General features: G+C 41.2%; 2 protein-coding genes across 3 annotated transcripts in view; one reads left to right on the top strand and one right to left on the bottom strand.

Moving 5' to 3' along the window:
• Window positions 1–12,553, top strand: part of NRDC (nardilysin convertase) — a 30,509-nt gene extending 17,956 nt beyond the window's left edge. Inside the window, exons 15-31 of the mRNA XM_086753851.1 lie at window positions 774–878; window positions 1,141–1,264; window positions 1,826–1,912; window positions 2,494–2,613; window positions 3,325–3,376; window positions 4,492–4,642; window positions 5,758–5,885; window positions 6,244–6,406; window positions 7,610–7,641; window positions 7,941–8,079; window positions 8,541–8,588; window positions 8,952–9,004; window positions 9,618–9,701; window positions 11,193–11,283; window positions 11,600–11,716; window positions 11,974–12,063; window positions 12,339–12,553. Of these exons, the coding sequence (XP_086609977.1) occupies window positions 774–878; window positions 1,141–1,264; window positions 1,826–1,912; window positions 2,494–2,613; window positions 3,325–3,376; window positions 4,492–4,642; window positions 5,758–5,885; window positions 6,244–6,406; window positions 7,610–7,641; window positions 7,941–8,079; window positions 8,541–8,588; window positions 8,952–9,004; window positions 9,618–9,701; window positions 11,193–11,283; window positions 11,600–11,716; window positions 11,974–12,063; window positions 12,339–12,533 (1,779 nt within the window). The 3' untranslated portion in view covers window positions 12,534–12,553. The remainder of the gene's footprint in view (window positions 1–773; window positions 879–1,140; window positions 1,265–1,825; window positions 1,913–2,493; window positions 2,614–3,324; window positions 3,377–4,491; window positions 4,643–5,757; window positions 5,886–6,243; window positions 6,407–7,609; window positions 7,642–7,940; window positions 8,080–8,540; window positions 8,589–8,951; window positions 9,005–9,617; window positions 9,702–11,192; window positions 11,284–11,599; window positions 11,717–11,973; window positions 12,064–12,338) is intronic.
• Window positions 12,554–13,344: 791 nt separating this feature from the next.
• Window positions 13,345–20,061, bottom strand: part of OSBPL9 (oxysterol binding protein like 9) — a 62,616-nt gene continuing 55,899 nt past the window's right edge. For both annotated transcript variants that reach the window (XM_086753852.1, XM_086753853.1), the window contains 10 exons: window positions 19,371–19,456; window positions 18,955–19,129; window positions 17,364–17,448; window positions 17,007–17,117; window positions 16,575–16,638; window positions 16,323–16,463; window positions 15,327–15,405; window positions 14,809–14,900; window positions 14,174–14,309; window positions 13,345–14,071 (listed from right to left, as the gene is read on the bottom strand). In XM_086753852.1, coding sequence (XP_086609978.1) covers window positions 13,997–14,071; window positions 14,174–14,309; window positions 14,809–14,900; window positions 15,327–15,405; window positions 16,323–16,463; window positions 16,575–16,638; window positions 17,007–17,117; window positions 17,364–17,448; window positions 18,955–19,129; window positions 19,371–19,456 — 1,044 coding nt within the window. In that variant the 3' untranslated portion in view covers window positions 13,345–13,996. The remainder of the gene's footprint in view (window positions 14,072–14,173; window positions 14,310–14,808; window positions 14,901–15,326; window positions 15,406–16,322; window positions 16,464–16,574; window positions 16,639–17,006; window positions 17,118–17,363; window positions 17,449–18,954; window positions 19,130–19,370; window positions 19,457–20,061) is intronic.

Genomic DNA, 20,061 nt, shown 5'->3' with positions numbered 1-20,061 from the left:
TGGCCATCCTAAAAAAACAATGGTCACAGACGCGTGGTTTTGGGATAAGCAGTTATGTGTCCCAAAAGAGATTTAATATTTCCTCCGGTGTACAGTGTCTTAAGAAATTCTTGGTCATGTTTTCCGCTACATTTATAAGACACAGAGGTCCAACTCACCTCTTTTTGAGTGAACTGTGGTCTGTATCTGGACCTACAATCTTTGCCGTATGATGCTGGCTGGTTCAGAAAAACCCAAAAGCGCTCAGCAAGAAGCTCTCCACTAAGCAGTCTTACACTGCTAAAAGGCAATCTATGTTTTCATGTCCGAATAGGAGAATCTCTTCCTCCTCACACTGTGCATCATGGCAGAGAACTTAGGAAAGGAGCAGAATCAGAGATACTCATGCAGGAGCAGCAGTTCCTTGGCTTGCTCTTTCCAGGTTCCAGATCACTTTACATCTTGACTTGCAGGATTCTGCTTGTGTTCCCTGGAGGCAAGGAGTGCATTCTACTGGGTCTTTAACGTAGTAGGTTTAATGACTGTAAACTACGTGCTCAAGGTTTCTTCTACAAAGATGATGTGTCTGGTATTTCAGGATTCTCAGAGGAGGCTTGAGCATTAGATATGGTTATGAAATATATTTAGTTTAATAACTGAAACTAAACGCTGTAACAAGCATAGCATGCAACTCATGCTTAGCATACCTGACCAGTCAAGCTCTTCTCAGAACAGAAAATTGGTATTTCAGTTTTCTGATGATGTGAAAAATAGCTTTATTTATTTGCTTACAGACAGATCCAGTTGACTATGTGGAAAGCCTTTGTGAGAACATGCAGCTGTTTCCAAAGGAGGATTTTCTGACAGGAGACCAGCTCTTGTTTGAATACAAGCCTGAGGTAAATATTCTTTGAACTCTGATTACGTGTTTTGACATAAGGAAAATACGGGCATGCTGTATAATATAGGTATTTTTAATTAGGCATAATACAGGCACAGATTTTGTATTAATTGAAACACTCTTTTTATAGTCAGAGAGCAAATCTCCTTTTTTGTAAGCTTGTTATGTCCTGTTCTTCCTGTGTTCAGACTGAGAAATCTTTGCTGGATCAGGCAGAGCCAGAGTTGCGTTTGAACTGAAGTATTGTCTTGAACTTGTAGATCATCGCCGACGCCCTTAACCAGCTCAGTCCTCAGAGAGCCAACCTCGTCTTGCTGTCTGCTGCCAATGAAGGCCAGTGTCATCTAAAAGAGCGGTGGTTTGGAACGCAATACAGTGTGGAAGGTAAAACAGCAGCAGAAACTTAGAGAATGTCTGGTTCATGCATTAGAGATATGAGAAGGGTGACAACACAAAATACAACCATAGGGAAGTAGAGAAATGAGTCTGCAGTGCTTTACTGACCTCAACATTAGTCAAGTACTCTGTCCTACTCAATAATTTTTCTTCTTTGTTTGGTATCAGTTGATTCCCACTCTGTAGTTTAGTAGTTTACAATTGTTTTAGGTGGTGGGGATCCTGGCTTTGCTGCCATTCAGGTCCTGAACAGGGAAAAGAACACAATGACGGACAGGGCATGCTGGTAGCTGGGTTACTAAAGCAGGCAGGCTTGGTTTACTTTTTAGTAGGACTGCTTCAGTCCTGCTCCAGGGGAGTTCCGTAGGAAGGGATTTAGAAAGAGTCATGATGAACCAAGTGACACTAAGAAACTCCTCTCATACTGCAGATCTTCACAGAGATAGCCAAGAGAGATGAGATAAGTTGACTGGTCTAGGAAATAGGATAGCATTAACTTCCTGTTGAACTAAATGCATTTCATGGTTTGTTTTTTTTTTTTTTTTATAGATATTGACAAGTACTGGAGTGATTTATGGGCCAGTGACTTTGAGTTAAATCAGGATTTACACCTTCCAGAAGAAAACAAATACATAGGTAAGGCACCTGAGCGTGAGTGAAATCTTTCCTCATTAATTTATTTGAGAATTTTCTGTAGTGTAAAACTTAATTTCCATCTGCACATCAACTTGATTTTGAAAATTCTAAAGTATGAGAGCTCATTTCACCTGGATTTTATTTAGTGTTATTTATAGGAACTGAATTTTTCTAAGGTATAAATTCATAGATCGTGTATCCATAACAGAGCAGGCCTCACATAATCAGTGAGAGTTAACACAGAGCTCTGGACACTCTCAAAAAGCGATCTTATTTACTTAATCCTGCTATTTTTGAAAGCGTCTAAAGACCATGTAGCTTTGCCAAAATGAAATGAAAATAAACCCATAACTTGTATCCTGAACGGAATGCAAGATCCCCAGTTCGTCACACTGTTCTGGTGTGGAACCGAAAAATAAATGTGCTTTGGGTCTGGGAAAGCATTATCACATATAACTTGGCAAACTAGGAGGGGGAAAATGTATTTTCTTGGTAATTTTGAAGGCTTCTATGCATGTACCCTGGCTGTGTCTGTGAAACCCACTAACTTCTGGTTTTGGTTTGATTTTTCTTTTTGCTAGCCACTGACTTTGCTTTGAAAATTGCTGACTGCCCTGAGACAGAATATCCAGTCAAAACACTAAGCACGCAACAAGGCTGTCTCTGGTACAGGAAGGATGATAAGTTCAAAATCCCAAAAGGTAAATGCCTTAGGGCTTTCTGAAGAATAGGAAGTCCCTGTTTTTACCAGCTGGAATTTCTTTGAAATTAAATAACCCGTGATAGTGTTCGTCATTTAAATCTAGTGTTCACTGTTAGCTCTTCTATAGTCCTTTTGATATGTTTATTAGCTAGATAAAAGAGAAGGAGATAAACTACCGTGCAACAAAGGAACCCTGCTGATACCTCAGGTTAAAAAGTGGAATCACTGAAAGACACTGACTTCTGCACGTCTGACTATGAACAGAATTTGGCAGACAATATATGATATTGAGGCAAGGGCTTAATTAGAAGAGAGTATTTCCTCTTCTACAGAAAGAGGAAAATATAACCTGAGTCTGAGACAAATGTGGAAAATACATTTCTGCTTTCAAGCAGAATGTCACAATTTTTAGTGTCTGTTAAACAAATATTTTGTAGAGTTTTTTATTTATATTGGTCACATCATGTGAGTTAGTATTCTGCAAAGCACAACTTTGTATTTTCTATTATTTGGATTTTTGAGGGAAGTTTCTGGAGGGAAAAAGAAAAGACATGACTTGATATAAGCAAAAATACATTCTTATAGCTGAATGACTATTTTGATTAGACTCAGATTGTGACCAAAGAATAACCCCATGGAAATATATTTGACTTTAGAAAGCTGTCACTTTTTATACAGTTGCTCATTTGAGTTGCTCTTTCCCCACCAGGTTATGTTCGTTTCCATCTGATCTCTCCATTGATACAGCAGTCTGCAGAGAAGTAAGGATTACATGATTTGTACTTATCTGGCAGAGTAACTAAATTCCCATACCCAGTGAAAAATGATAGAGAGATTAGTTTTAAACTGGAATAGAATAAGCCTTCCTTTTCTCATATTCTTCCACTTTCCTTGTGGCTTTATCTGTAGTTCAGTGAGAGTGGTTCTGCAGCAGGCTGTTACTGTAGCGAACAGATGTGTATGAGTTTCATCGTGTGTTATTCCCCAGTGCAAGTTTTGGAAAAATTAATGTAACAGCAGCAGAGCACATACCAGAAGGAAGTGCTTAGATTAGAGAAAGAGTTGGTCCTGAAAAGAGCAGTCCACAGTCATGTCCTGAACCAGCAATTTGGGAGCCTGTAGGAGTAGGTGAAGAGAAAATAGGCAGCGTTTAGGAACCAACTGCTCGTTAGACAGACCTCAAGATTATAGCTCTGCACATGCTGCGCTTTTGCTAGTCTTAGGGTAGCATCACCATTTGTAAAAAATGTTGTAATGCTTTTATCATAAGCCTGCTGAGACCTGCACCAATAATGTTTTGGGAAAGTCTTTATAAATCTGTTTTCATCTGGCCTTTGTTAGTTTGAACTTTGAATTGGGATCCAGGCAATAACCAAAAACTGAAAGCACAGACTGCAATTTCCACATTGTGTAGCCTGATTTGCTATAGCTTATTGTTATTTTTTTTTATCTTGATAAATAGTAATGTAGTTACTGAAGTCTTCAGCATGACTGAGTCCATCTGTCCCCCATTCCTCTACAAAGTGTAATAATCTAATTTTCTGTGATTATTCAATGTTTTGAATATTGGCATGTTACAGTGTGCATTCCTACATTGAAGAAATCTTAAATAATGTGAAGCTGGAGTCTTATTCATTGCAAAGAATAGCTGAATGTCAAGTAGTGTCATATGCTTTCTGAAAAAAAGGGAAACTTGCATTTTGTATTTCCAAGTTTGTTGAAAATTTGTTTTTGAATCTCGTTTTACTCAAGTATTATTTCTGTAGGAGAACTTCGTGTGCACCGTCAAACTCATTGGGCTTGATTTTTATCTATCTTCTATTCTGTCTTTTTTTTTTTTCTTTCGTTTTAACCCTCTGTCCTTTTCTCCATCCAGCATAGTTTTGTTTGATACATTTGTAAACATCCTTTCCCACAATCTTGGTGAACCAGCTTACGAAGCAGATGTGGCTCAGTTGGAATACAAGCTAGTAGCTGGAGAGCATGGCTTAGTCATTCGAGTGAAAGGATTCAATCATAAACTACCTGTACGTACTGCTGATCTTCCAAATACTTTTATGCATGCTGCTTTTCAGTGTACTTGCTTTTTCTCCTAGCAGCTGGAGCCTAGCTGGCTGGAGCTTTGTATGTTTAGATGGGATATTTCAAACTGGAAAGTTTGTGTCTCTGTTCAGATACAGGGTAATGCAGCAAATACTTGTTCATGTGCTTGGATGTTTAAAGATGTCGCTTTAGTCACTTAAATAAGCTCAGATTACTGACCTTAGGCTGACTTAAGATAAATCTTTAAGTAATAACTGTATTGCCATTAAGACTTGAACAGCTTTTCCTTTAAAAAGAGCTGAGTCTCCCATGTCCCTTTAGAGTGTTGGAGCCTCTCCACTTATAAGCTAAGGCTGTTTGCGCGCTGTCTGGAGAAATCTGTATGAAAATAGGTTTTGGTTACAATTTGACTTTGGAGATACAGCTTCTGAACACACTCACTTTGGGTGCAGTTTTTCGTTGTTGGGTTGCTAAGAGCTTTCCTCACGAGGAGTGGGGGATCCCTGTTCCTGTTCCCTAAATGCTGGGTGTATAAGACACGGCAAGCACAGAGAGAACATCGTGATCAAAGAGGAGAGAACCGCCGAGCTTCCTTAGGCTTTGATTGCAAGAGCTTGACTTAAGCTTTAACAAGACCATCAGTTATGTGTCAGACTTATTAATGTGAGATTTAACAAAAAATACCAGAGATGCAAATAGCATGGTATGAATATTTTTAAATCATGAATGTTGCTCTGTTGTGATGTCGTTGTGCTGGTCAGCTGTAAAAGGAAAAACTGGAATATCTATTACAGAAATGGTGTAATTTGCAGGCTAAGTTTGTTTCAACAGAATATGGAAACCTCTGTTGATTTGGGATGTTGAGCTTATTGCATTCACTTTCTAAAAATGCTGTCCTTTTGAAACTGACTGTAGTTTGGTATAGAATTGTTTAGCAAAGAACATCTAACAGAATTGAGGAATGTGCTTCAGTGACCCTGCGTGTCTCTTAGATTCAGCAAATGATGATGATTTTTTTGTTAAATTATATAGGATTAAGTTTAAATTGGTTCTTTAAAGAAAAAAAAAGGCAACTGACTTAAAACTGTTTTCTTTACAGCTTCTGTTTCAGCTCATCATTGATTACTTGACTGATTTCAGCTTTACTCCAGCAGTTTTTGAAATGATAACAGAGCAATTGAAGAAAACGTACTTCAACATCCTCATCAAACCTGAGACTCTGGCCAAGTGAGTTCTGGGGGAGGGCAGAAAGGGGCTGCACAGGAAATGTTGAGGTTGAACTGAAGAGCTGAGGAATCGCTGCTGTGTGTTCATGGAGGCTTGTTCCAGGGTTTGCTCATGACTTAGAGAGCTCAAGCAGCTCTGCAACCAGCATCTCAGACGTGTGGGTCACATTGGACATCCAGGTAGCTGCTGTTCTGAAGCGACCTGTAGCCAACAGCGGGTGCTGGGAGGGCAGGATCAGCCCACAGCAATGCTGGGGACCATCTCCTTGTCTCCATTACGATCCCCAGTCAGAAATGGGATCTCTTACATTAAACAGCTTTTGGTAGCCTGTGGTTTTGTTTTCCTTCTTGCATTGCAGGGATGTGCGTCTCCTGATTTTGGAACACGGCAGGTGGTCCATGATTGATAAATACCAGACGCTGATGAACGGCCTTTCCATTGAGGCTCTCTCATCCTTTGTAAAGGCTTTCAAATCACAGCTCTTTGTAGAGGGTCTCGTACAAGGAAACTTCACTAGCAGAGTAAGTACAGCCTCAGCAGCTGACACACACTGATATTCTTAAAATGCGCTTTAACACAGTTCCCGCAACTCCAGCACTCACCTGCCAGCTGACTGCCTCTTCTGCGCTGGCAGTCTGAGGGCTCGCTGGTACAGGGCAGCTTCAGCTCTTACAACTCAGGAGTGCTCATCCAGATAAGCCACTGGGGAGTCTGTAGCTGCAGTTTGAACAGAAGTTTCCAGGAATTTGGATTTAAACTGCAGAGAGGGGAAAAATGTGGTAGAAATATACCTGTAACCTGTTTCTCCTGTTGCCACTGTGTTTTATGTTGTTTGCTATATTGCTTTATTTGATAGAAATTGCCGTGGTGGTGCCACAGGAGGAGGCTTCCCTCAAAATACATTTATCCTGGCAATTAGATTGCTTGCGTGGTTTGATCAAACCTCACTTCAGTCTTGTCAAACACCTGCAGTATTCATTGAAGACTTCTGCTCTGGGACTAGGTCACACAGAGTCCTGTCAGGCTTTTTCAAACAGGGTGGTGATGGGGCTTAGCTCCATGTATCCAGCGTCACTGAGTGCCTGCGTGTGGCATGCAAGAGAAACCTGCAATTGTGATTTGTGCCAAGAAGTTTGTCTTAGCTGTGTTTACCCTCAGACTGTTTAAAGCCTCCTAAAGAAAACACACTCATGTCTTTTAGGGGGTCAGATTCTTGTAGTGTCAGCTGTCCCCTCCTGAGCTGTGGGACAGAAGGAGGTCTGACAATCGAATCATGATATGCTAAGAACCTTCATTCAAAAAGCTTTTATTGCTGCAGCCTCTGTGCGACCTACGCTCCTTTCACAGTGTGGCACGTGCAGCCCTGTAACTCCTACGTCAGTTTTACCTTTTCTTTTACTTCCTCCCATTTCTTCCACTTCAGCCCAAGAGTCTCCTTCCCAGAGCTCCAACTTCACGCACAAGAGAGGGGCTTTGTCTCCTGTGTGCACGCTTTGCTGTTGTGATGGCCGATGCTATTTCTCTGGCTTCTGAATTCTCCTTCTGGAGAAGTTACATTGCAAGCGCGGTGCAGGGGTGTCCGGAGGGACTTGGGATAAGACGAGGGGGCAAGGATGTAGGTGTCAGGGGGTCACTTTCTCAAGGGGTGCACTGTGGTGTGTGACCATGAATTGGGGTGATAATTATCTTCTAAATAAAACTTACGTTTGTGCTTTCTCTCCTAGGAAGCAAAGGATTTTCTGAATTACGTTGTTCAGTGAGTATCTCTTGACTCTTGCACCACTCATTATATGGAAACTATAATCAAGTTAAGATTCTTTTCTGAAGGAGGGGGCCAGGGTGGGAGCGATGCAGAAATTCCCTTCTCTCCTGCATACAGTGCTGCCGGTGTTTGCAGGAGGGGGCTGCTCTCCATGGCAGTTTAAGTGGACGTTGTTCTGGTTTGAGGAAGGGGAAAATAATGTCAGGCCAAGTGTGTAAATGCCTGGGTGTTGTATTGATTTTGGCTAAGATGTGAGCTGGTGTTTGATACTTTGCTGTCTGTGTTCCCTTCAGAAAGCTCCAGTTTGCTCCCCTGGCCCATCCCTGCCCCGTTCAGTTCCGGGTGGTGGATTTGCCAAATACACATCTGCTGTGTAAGGTGAAAACTCTCAACAAAGGTGATGCCAACTCTGAAGTGACAGTGTATTACCAGGTAACACGTTAGCTTGGTGCGTACTGCTCTGTTTCCTCTGGTAGCTGCTGATGCTGCAGTTGTACTTAGGTTGCAGCCCTGAGAGCAGTCTGAGTGCATTGAAGCCCCACGTGAGTGCTCACCCTAGGCCCAAGAGGCTGAACCCTGCGGGGCTCTCACAGCTTTTGGTTTCCCTTTTGGTGAAACCGGCATCTTCCCCTCCCAGCCTGTGCCAGTAGCTGGTTTGTACCTTGATGATTTCCTGGTGTCATCACCACTGATGCATGGTCCTGGGCTGAGCCCCGCTCCTGAAGGCCATACTGAGGCCCCCGTGGAAAACAAGAACTTTCCCTCTGTGGCTGCTGTGAACAGTAATTTAGTGCTGCAGTCCAGGCTGAGGCATGTGCCACAACTGTCACCTTGGTCTGAACTGTAGCATTTAACTCCACAAAATCACCCTAAATTCTTCATTTTCTTTCTAGTCAGGTGCCAGGAACCTAAGGGAATATACCCTTATGGAGCTGCTGGTGGTAAGTTAGCGTTTGTGTCTCCTAACTCATCAAAGTGTCTCCCCTGCAAACAGTGGTTGGAGCTCAGATAAGGCTGTGCGGCCAAACGGTACAAAGGGGACAGTAGATATCGGTTGCTCACTCTGGTTAGACTGCTGAGTGTTGGGGACAGGATCCCCTAGCTGCTGCAGTGACAGACAGTATGGAAGATTGTTCTCCTGGCTACTGACCCAGAAGACTGAGACGTTTCTGATGGGGTGGGTGTAGCTGGAAAGGCAGCGCTTCAGTCATTAGGGTGTGTTGTGAGCACGTTTCTGTGCAGAACCCGGGGGTGGCTGCAGAGGAGCATCGCTTCTGCTGTAACGCGGTTGTGCTCCGTTTCAGATGCACATGGAAGAGCCTTGCTTTGACTTCCTGAGAACCAAGCAGACCCTCGGGTGAGTTCACTGAGCAGGATTGCTCCTACGCACCCGCTTTTGCTGTTCCCTGCTGTTTTTATTCTGGAAACCCTTCCAGCACAGTGGCTAATTCCTCAATTACTGTAATGGAAACAGCAACATAAACACATCAAAACCAAAAATCGCTACAAGCTGCAGCCACGTTCCTGTTGAGTGCTATATAAATTGCATCTGTTACTACTGTGTTAACTCAGAATTATTCAGCATCAAGTTGTTCCTTCCACTTCCTAAATCAGCTCCCCGTTCCCCAAGGGCTGTTTTCACAGCAGCTCTGTGGTGCGTAGCAGCCTCCTTCGGAGGCACCCTTCTTCCTCAGGAAACTGGAACAGGCTTTTCACACTACAGGTCTGTCACTGTGTTGGAATTAGTTTGCAGAACACGCACACAGATACTCTGCCGAGCTTAAAAGGGTTTCCTAAAAATGAGAAAACACTGAAGTGCGGTGATGCAGGAAATAAAGGAAATAAGACTATTGAGAATTTATACCTGAGATTTTTCTTTCTAAAGTATCAACGCTATTTTAACTTGTAGCATGTCATATAAATGAAAATTTAATTGTGCTTGTGGAATGAATTTTTTTTTTTTTTTCTAGCTACCATGTGTACCCTACCTGCAGGAATACTTCTGGGATTCTTGGTTTCTCGGTCACAGTAGCAACCCAGGCAACTAAATACAAGTAAGTGCAAGCTCCATGGTTAGTGTTCATCACCCCTCTCAGGTTTGGGCCATGGGAGTCGCCTCCGAGTTGCCAGCACCCGTTTCTGGTGACTTTACCACACCCTGTCCGTCACATCCTCAGGGAGCAGGGCCTGGCTGGCACAGACCGGCTCTGCTTGAGGTGTCTGGTGGGTCTGCCAGCCTGGGAGTTGAGGAAGTTGGCTGGCTGTTCCTCACTGTATTTTGCTGTGTAAAGGATCTCTGGTAAATGGCAGCTGTTGCTGCCATCATCTGAGTAAGGAGGACTTCAGCACGGAAACTTATAGCAACTGGTTTTAGAAAAGTCCAGCTTAACAAGGTGGCCAGTGGACCTTGCACGTATGGCACTGAATGTCTGAGCCTTAAGGCATGTAGTGAGGTACCAAACTAACTCTGCGACACCGTTTACGTGGCACATTCTGTGTAAGTGGTGCATTTACACAACATCCACCTGAAGAATTATTAACGAGGGAGTTTCACTTCTTGTTCTGTTAGATTAGGTCACAGCTGACCTCGGTTTGCATTTGCCTGAGCTTTTCCCTGTACTGTCTTTCATGTAAGAGTGCACACCTGTTTCAGGCCATGAAGGGATTTTTTTTTTTTTAAATTCTAAGAGGGGAGTTGTGTAAGAGCCCCAAGGGAATGTCAAAAGAGTTGTCCTGGCCACAGCTTGTGACACTGCTGACAGTTGCAACATAGTGACTGAAAAACAACACCTAAATAAAGCAATAAGCTTAAGCCTCTTAAAACTGCAGCAGTCCTGACTTGAACAGGGGAAAAGTAATCCAAAGATTAAGTAAAAATCCCACTGCCCTCCTGAGGATATTCTGCCAGGAGAGCTCAATCTGTTGCCAAGTAAATGCTGTGTAGCTGCTCTGGCTCGCTTTCAGCAGACAGAATGATATTATGGTTTGTTCAAAGCTGGGGCTCGCTACAGGTATCTCACCTGCCAAAGTTGAAGGGGTATATAAAAAAATACACAACTTATGAAAAATAGTACCGTGTCAGTGAAAGTTTAATTAGCACGGAGTACTGCTGCCTCTAATATTTACATTTGGATGACACTTCCATTACTGACACCTGTGTCATCTGTGAAGGTTTTAGTGTTTCAGAAACCTCACAATCCGTCACATCACATCATTTTTCTTTATGTGCAGGGCTCAGGACTGCAGTTCCTGACACACAGCTGAGATCCTGGACACCATCACAGCAGCGACTCTTCTCGCTGCTTGGTTATCTGAAGTCCCTGTGTTTGAACAACACTTAAAATAGCTAAAAATCAGAGCACTGCTTTTATTCCCCGATACCTGGGACACTGTCCACAGATGTGTGAGTTTTTCAGGGGAGGATGGAAGCAAGCCTGTCCCAAATATTCCCTCGTTGTGAATGAGAGCTGTTCTGCTACTTTACCCCTCACTATGGTGTTTTTTCTCTTTTTCCTGCCTGATTCACTTATTTGACTCTCTTTTAGTTCTGAACTGGTTGACAAGAAAATAGAAGAGTTTCTTTCTTGCTTTGAAGAGAAAATCAAGCAGTTAACTGAAGATGCTTTTAACACCCAGGTAAAACTTGTTCTTGAAAAACTCTGCTTTGAACTGCTAAATGACACCTAAACTGGAGCATTTGGTTACATTTATCCAGTGTATCACTGAGGTTTTCTGGACAAAGGACTCACTTTTAAATCCTGGCTCTCACCCCATTCTGCAGTCAATCTCTCAAGATTTGCTCTCTGGCCAGTTATAGTTAAAAGTCTGAAATCACTGAGTTCCTGTGTTAATGTAATCTGAGTTTTCTGTCAATTTAATTGAATGTGATGGTAAATTAAGGCAGTTTAAACCCTTTGAAATAAACAAATAGTTCTGTCTTTTTCAAATGTAGGTTACAGCTTTGATAAAACTTAAAGAATGTGAAGACTCCCATCTTGGAGAAGAAGTCGACAGGAACTGGAACGAAGTTGTGACGCAGCAGTATCTCTTTGACAGGCTTGCCCGCGAGGTTGGTGCTCCCTTGTTGTTAAATGATGCCAAATGGAACACTCGCAGGGCTTTTTTTTGTTTTGTTTTGTTTTTTTTCATCAGTTTTAAATGCAAAGCATACATAGGGGATGTATAATACTAGTGGCACACCAATTCTAAAACTACATGCTATTTTAAAAAGGTTCTTTTCTCTAATGGGCTATAGAAACAATTTCTGTGTTTAAAATTACTTGGATCACCCCTGTGCTACTTAAACCTCATTCCTGTGGGTTTCAGATTGAAGCTCTGAAGTCTGTTACAAAATCAGACCTGGTCACCTGGTTCCAGGATCACAGAAGCAACAACAAGAAAGCGCTCAGCGTACATGTGAGTGTTTGTCAGCTCTGTGTTGCCAACTTCAGAAAGGCCAAACTTGGATAACCTTAGGGAGCCAGTAAGGGTGGGAGAAGAGCTCTGTAATCTAACTTCCAAGGTGGTCGTTAGCCACATTACTGTTCATATTTTCTACACTACTAGTTATTATTGTCATTTGCATTGCATTTAAGTATCTGTATTTAATTGTCAGGGCAGATGAACATTGAATGAAATCTAAATTCTAGCAGCTTAGAGGCAAATGTCTTTTTTTGGTAACTCTTTTCCAGGTGGTTGGATATGGAAAACATGAAGGGGACTCAGAGGTTATGGCTGTCTCAGAAGTACAGAATTCTTCATCTGGTGAAATACCTCATCTTATTTTGTTGCCCCCAACTTCTTTGACTAATGTTACTTCCATCAAGGACATCAAAGCTTACACATCAACTCTGAATGTTCTCCCTTACCATAAAATATTAAAATAAAGATGACATCTTGCCCTGCAGTGATGTGTAATACAGGTGCTTTCTGCAACAAACTTAAACCTAGTGTAGTGTTAGCTGGGATGAAGATGTCCGTTCAGATACCAAGGAAGCTTTCTTCAAGTCAGTTTCCAGCCAACCTTACTCATTAATCTCCCAAGTTAATGAAGAATAGGCACCGAAGGGAGAGTTCCCCCCACCACCAGAAAGATGCCGTGTTCTCCTCTCCAGCTGGCTGAAGGAGCGGGCAGCTCCTTTTTGTTCAGATTGTCTTCTGCATGGTTCCTGCAGCAGTTGCTTACCAGCAGTTACAGCTCCTCAAAGAATATACTCCACAGTTCTCCTGGAGGAGCTGAGTTACAAGAGGGGGTGGAAAGGGGAAAAAAAACTGAGGCTTCAATCTCACACTGCTTTTTTAGTTTTTTCTGTAGGTGCAACATAGACAAACTTGAGATGGAATCAAATAAAAGGTAGATTTAACTGTGGAAAGAAAAATAGTTTGGTTGCTACCTTTAGCTACTTTCTTGACTGTTATTTAACATCAAGCCAAAGCACAGAAATGCAAAGATTCCTGATGTGCTGGTGCGCTCGTAGCAACGCAAAACTGGATGCAGATTCCAGAAAACTTCTACTGTGAGTGCTGCTACTTCTGCTCCTTTTGCTAGTTCATGAACTACTTTAAAAGGTAGGTTTAGCTGCACGTATGCCAGTGGGAAAAAAATAATACATTTCACATAAAACAACTGATCATCACTCCGCTGAAAAAAGTCTTGCTGCAAAGGTTTATTATGAAATAAATAAAAAGTCCATAAGAGAAGTTTGAAAAATCTATTTTATGAAGCTTTAAGATGCATTGAGTAGAATTACCTAGGGTTACATTTTAATCTCAAAATAACAAAGTTATTTTGGGCAAGACACTGAAATGCCAAAAGATTTGATTATCATACAGGTGGAAGATAACATTGACATAGCATTTTCCTAACAAACTGTCCCATCAAAGGAATCCTCATATTTACACATCGCAAACATCAGCTAGATTTAAATGACATCTTGCATTTTGTTTCTTGTTTTTTTTTAAATACATAGGACCCAGGAATATTATGCAACTGATACCAATGCCATGGCCTTCACAGTGGTTGTTATACAAAGTGTATCATCAGCTTCGCAGCCCAGGTGCTCCCTGCTTTAGAAGCACCGGTGCCAGGGCTGCGACAGCCTGCCTTCGAAGCCCAAACACTACCAGTATAGCAGAGTCCCGTGTAAGTTACTGCACAGCCAAGACGTTTCTTGTTTCATTGAATTGCTTATCTGCACCAGTAAGTCCGGTATCCCTGAGATAGGAACCACTGTAGCTGGAGGGGTCAGGTTCTCCAAACGGTACGTACGTGATCACTGGTGGCTGTCTTGGTATCAGATGTAAACTTTGCTAAGCCAAGGCTCGAATGCTTTCTGCTTTTATAACCCACTTAATGTTTGCTGGCAGCAAGTCGTTTCAATAGCGGCTCATCGTAAACCCAGCACTCTCCATCTTCATGGAATAACTAGAAAAAAGGAATCATGAGGTGTAAGGTTTTTATGACTCAACTGGAAATGAACAAATGCTACAGGTGAGAAGGCATGGATGCTGTTGGAATAAAGCTCACCCTTGTTTCCCATGGGGTCTCGTTCTCCTTTCTGGCTCTGGCTTCAGCTCTTTGTCTTTCTTCAAGCGCGTGCTTTGCTGCTGTGGCTGCATCAATGTCTCTGATTTTTAAGTTGTAGGTTACATCTTTCCATAAGCTTAAACAAGAAATTTGAAGGGAGACTGCTTTATAGAAGCAAAGTGCTACAAGGTTGTAGAAACACTATTGGCTAAAAGTCATTGATTTGTGTTTCAACTTTTTATTTTAATAACAAATAAAATTAATTTCAAAAGAAGAAAGTACTTTATTTGAATTTAATTTTAAATGTATTAAATTTTAAGAAAAGGGCAGGAAAAACCTCACTATATATTAAACCACAACTGTACTGTCTAGTGCCAGGAGTGGGGAGGCTGGAGGGAAGGTCTGGGCCTCCCTGGAATGTTTGCTCCGGATAAGGATGTGACTGGACTCCAGGTCTCCTCCTCCCCCTCAGAACCCCAGCCCGCTTGTGCCTTGGCTCTGGCCTGCAGCAGAGGCTAACAAAGAGCTCACTTTAGATTAAGTCAGCGTACCATTAGCCAGACTGCGTACTGCAAATTTGAGTGTAACTAAAAAAACCCAAAGTCTTAATTTGCCCATTTAACTAAAGTTCTTACCAGCGAGACTCAAAGGTGTCTTGGTCCTCCAATTTCCTTACCTTCTTCTTAATTGTAGGCATTTTCTTGGTATCTATAAAGACAGCATTCTCCTAGAGAGCGAGATTTAGGAAAAAAAAACAAAACAAAGTAAAACAACAATCAGTTCTTTATCTAGACTTAAGTTTTATATACTCTCACACTCTAGTACACTGGTTGTCAGGAAATATATAAAAAACTATCATTCTTTAGCTTCTCTTCTTGCTATAAAAATCAGGTTACCTTAAGCGTAAATTAACAAAGTAAATTCAGGACTTTTATCCTGAATTCAGCATTCTTGTGATCTTGTGGGGAGCTTCATAGGAGTTCCGAACTATTTTAAAAAAAAAAAACAAAAACAAAAAAAAAAAAAACAAAAAAAAAAACAACAAAAAAAAACCTAGCCAAAACCCCAACAAACAAAAAGAAACCACCCAAAAAACTTCAAGAAGTCTTCCATTTCTTATGAAAAGGAAAGAATAAAATAGAAAAAAATTTACCCCTGTTGTGTATTTTGCATACATGACGCCATTCCATTCTCCTTCAATTGAGCAGAAGGGTTTCTTGTCATTGGGAGAACTGCAGAGAAAGAAACTGTCAGTTCCCAGTTGCATTACAGTAACTGGGAGTCCCTAAAGCATCAAAGCTTTATCCGAGTTGCTGTACAGTCCGATTTACATCAGCCCTTGAAGTCTCCATCACTACACAGAAGAGATGAGGGCTCTGTTTACAAGTGAGAAGCTTTGCATGAACTAGCTGAACCAGATAAACCTGAGAAGGAAGTGCTGTTCCAGGAGAAGGCAGATCTTGCCTTAGGGCTGTGTCTGCATTTAGAGTTTAGGAAACTCTTTGGAAACAGATTTAGAGTGATAAATTTAAGCTTATACAGATTTCACAAACCCAAAGCTTCCTCCCCAGACTACTGGGAAACACACACGCTGGTTCACAAATGGCATCTATCCATGTCAAAAAGTGACAGAACATCAAGTTATGGACCTCATCTTGCCAGCATCCACTTACTGATGCTGCAGCAGATCTCCAAATAAGACTAGAATCATCTCCACTGAATTCTCTGCTCGGGGCACGTGCACAGGGTCTAACCAAAATCCCCTGAACCACAGGTATAAATAAATACGTAAAAGCCTGCAGCTGAGCTTTAATGACACATTACTAACAGCAGTATTACAAGGCTTGCTTCAGTATTTTTATTTTTAGGAGAAACAATGACGAAGAAATTTCAGCTAATTCAGGAGTGAAATATCTAAATTCCTTTTGGTCAGCAGCTGAGGCTGTTTCAGAGCAGGACAAGGTTGGATGCAGGCCTCTGCAGGTTTTCTCTCACAAATCTTGGCTCTAAAGTGGCACCCCGTGACAGGTAACCATGAGCTAAGTGAGTGGGTGTAGCTGTTCCAGTATTTCACACTCCTGACTGTCTTGAAAAAACAGTCAGCGTTTAAGTAGGAAAAAAGTGAGATTAACTGAAGAAAGCTACTTACAAGATTTCAGCTGTAATTCTGTGCTTCTTTCCTCCATAAAATGGTTTTGTGTGGAAGACGATGGAAGCATTATAACCTGTCTTGGAGCAATTAATACTGCATTCTCCACCAAGTTCTATCCATGGCACAGTGAGAATAGACCTGCAATTATAAATATATGTATACATTTACAACTTCTTAACCAATAAATACTGAGCATGAAGTATTAAGAAGGCATTAAAAATGAAAATACCAAATAGAGCATTTACTTGCCTTCCATAACCATTAGGAAAGGTCAGGATATAGTGTTCATCATAATCCAGGCATGTGACACACCCTATTAAAGAAAAATAAAAATAGATTTTAAAGACATTAAGCAAAACCTCTACAAAACTTTCATAATCATCTCCTGAAATAATTCACCAGGTACCATAAGAGGGAAAGGGGAAGGTTTTATTTAGGTGCTGAGAATGCCTAGCTTCTAGAGAAGGCAGGGAGAGTTGTGTTTACGTGAAAAACTGCACCTTAAGTGATTTCAGCACACAAGATGTGCAGAAGGAGTCACTGATTCCTAGATATATAGGCTCAAATTACATGAAATCAAACACTCCTTATGTTTAACAGGATGACTTTAAATAATTTCTGCAAAAATTCCAGCAGTAAAATGTAGATTTATTTCCTACTGTTAAATTTACGTAGACATACCTTGCCCTATGTTATGAACCCCAATAGACATTCCTAGGAATTTCGACTTGGTCCATATGTGAGCATTGAACTGTATCCTCTTGCTAAAACACTCTGCATAAAATGCTGAAACTGAAGTAAAAAGATATTAAAAATAGCAGCATAAGACATTAATACAGTTCTTTCCAAATTCATTCATCGAGAAATATCTCAAAGTGCCTCATACTGATGTGGCAGCAGAGTTTGCAATTTGTTCCTCACAAAAGCAGTTTATAGAGAAAACTTTCAGCTTTTAAATTTGGAGAGAAAAAGTAAGCTGACTTCACAGTCGCTCTTATCCAGACGCCATCTCTATTAGCAAAGTTACTGTCAACTTACTTGGAGGATGATGAGAGACTTGCTCTGCCACAAACGTTACACTGCTTTTACTGACCCAAGGAACTGGTCCTTCCGAAACTGGCTCCTGCGCGACAAAAGAGACGATTCTCATCACTGACGGTGTTCACAAAGCACTGGATGCTTCCACAAGAAGTTGCTTCCATGTTTAAAGACTTCTAAAAGTGTATTGCAGTGATTTTAAGTGTCAGTTTGCTAATTTGATGGGGAATAGCTCCGTACTCCTGAAACCATGCTTCCTAACGAACGTGCAGCTTCTGCTCTCTTGTTTTTATGTATAAATGTGTTTGGGGAGATGTTCCCAAATACAACAGTTAAGCTGGAAGCGTCATGTATCAATCCAATTACAAAGTAATATGTAAATCCACTTAATTTCTTATTAACCAATAAGAAATGAGTGGTAGAAATAGTTGTAATTTTTACTTCTGAGAAAGTCTGATATGCATATTAATGATCAGATTATATGTATCACAAAGCAATAAAATAACATTCATTTCCTGTGGCAAATCATGAGACGTGTAATTCATCAATAGAAGCAACAGAAGCACAAATACAATACAGTCTTTATGCCAGCAAACAGGAGTCCAAACATTCACCTCCAAAACAAGAGAAAGATTTGAGCAAACTAAATTGAAAGGACACACGGTTTGTATCGGAACAATCCCATGTTTAGATATGCTACACCGAGGCTACATGAAGTATCTCACAACAGCACTTCCCACAACTTCCCCAGCTGAGAAACCTAAATGAGATGTTAAAAAAAAAACAAATTAAAAACCCAAAAAAGAACAAAAAAAAAAAAAAATCCAAACACCCTCACCCAACAACAAAACAACCCCAAACAATCAGGCAGCACTGGAAGAGCTAAAGCTTTTCCCTGAATCAGTGGGGCACTGTGTTGACTATGTTTCGCTTGCGTAAGTCTGATTAATCCTTGACTCTCACTGAAACTGGGGCAAACGAGAGAAAAACTCATACACCGGAAGACGATTTCAGATTATGAGAGTGGCACTACTGCTACTGTGTCCTTCACTTCACATACTCCAACAAAGTACAAAAGAAAAGGCAAGGACCGGACACAGATGTACAACTAAAGTATCCAAGCTCAGAAACCGAATCTGAGAAGTCTACAAAAAGGTTTTAAAAGAAGAATTACATTTACTGGAGAAACTGCACTGCTTTCTAGCTTCTGAGTGAGGGAAAGAAACTCCACTGTTAAAAGTGTACGGGTGTAGAGAAAGGATTAAAAAAAAAAAAAAAGTCAGAACTTTGGAAAGAAAGGAATTCATACTCAGTGCTATGAAACAGTTCAGGAAAAAAAGAAAACATTCTCAACGTATCAAATACTTCTTAAAATCCTAATAGCTCAAATCTTGTGATGCAAGATATTTCAAACCTCTGTCCGAAGAAAGAGAGGAAGGGAGGAGGGGTGGGAATCAGTTAAGAAATCGCCACAGTTTGTCCATTTTGCTACTTAAACATAGCATAAGCTATTCAGTCAGTAAATTAATAAAGCTTTGAGAATGACTTGCACACATGCTAGGCGCCAAAAAACATACCACAAGAAACTAACCATATCGTCTTCACCTTCAGCGCCTGGCAACACCCAGTGACATCGGAAGATCTCGCCCAAAATGGGATTGTAAGGCTTCTTAGCAACTGACCCTTTTCTTCCCGCATGAAAAGCCGAGAGGTACCATTTCACCACCTGAACCATTCGTTCCTTTGGATCCTTCTGGTCACTAATGCTACGTGGGCCAAAAGAGAGAAAAGAAGGACAGGCAAAATGAAATACAAGGTACCTCAAATACAGGAAAGCTGTTTGGATGGTTGGTTGTTTTACAACTAGTAGTTTGACTGCTTTGACTATTTCTCAGGTTTAGATCCAAACCCAAGCAATATTCTTCAAAACTACCAACTTAATTTTGGCAGCCCACAAGGGCCATAAACATCAGAACCAGTTAAAGCTCTAGTTCAAAAATCAAATACCTGACAAATAAGTCTGGATGTGCAAAAAAGTCAGCATACATTTCCAACAGTGATCTTCTTTCCAGGATAAAAGTTGGAAGAACCACCTGGGTGAAGAAAATCAGCTCTTAGAGATCAAGACACTTTAACATCCCACGCAACAGCATTCTAGGTACTCACTGCAAACAGCATACAAAGCAGCCAAGGCTTCGTGTGCCCATGAGCCAGCTGCGTTCTCAAACTTATCAATGAGTTCTGACACGCGCAGGTCAGCTGGCATCTTCTGTAAAGCCGAAGATTTAAGAGGAACTGTCTCTTGTCTTACACATATTCTAGTCCCACTTAGAGCATATCCAACTACATGGCTGAACCTGTCAAAAGCTGTGCTTAATTACAGCAACAATGATTATTTAATTTCATCTATATGTACAGCGTCAATTTTCAGTTAGAGTCAAAAATCTCATTCCATGTAGTCACATCTTCTTATATGCCTCTTGACAAAGGTGAAGGTTCATCTCTTCCCTACTACTTCGCTTCCCTAACAGCAGGTGCAAGTTCCATTTTTGTGGATCTGCTGTCTGCTTCCGCGTGGTACAGCCCACTGCGGAAAGCAGGGCTGATTGCTGCTGTTCACTTCATAGTGACGCAGGCAGGATGCACGCTCGTGATGCTTCTTGGCAGCTTAACCTGAGAGCAGTAATTTTCAGCTCTT

The sequence above is a fragment of the Chlamydotis macqueenii genome, chromosome 8 (genome assembly GCF_036417535.1).
Source record: "Chlamydotis macqueenii isolate bChlMac1 chromosome 8, bChlMac1.mat, whole genome shotgun sequence".
NCBI lineage: Eukaryota > Metazoa > Chordata > Aves > Otidiformes > Otididae > Chlamydotis > Chlamydotis macqueenii.
Note: the sequence above shows the minus strand (reverse complement) of the source record. Positions and strands in the feature narration are given on the sequence as shown.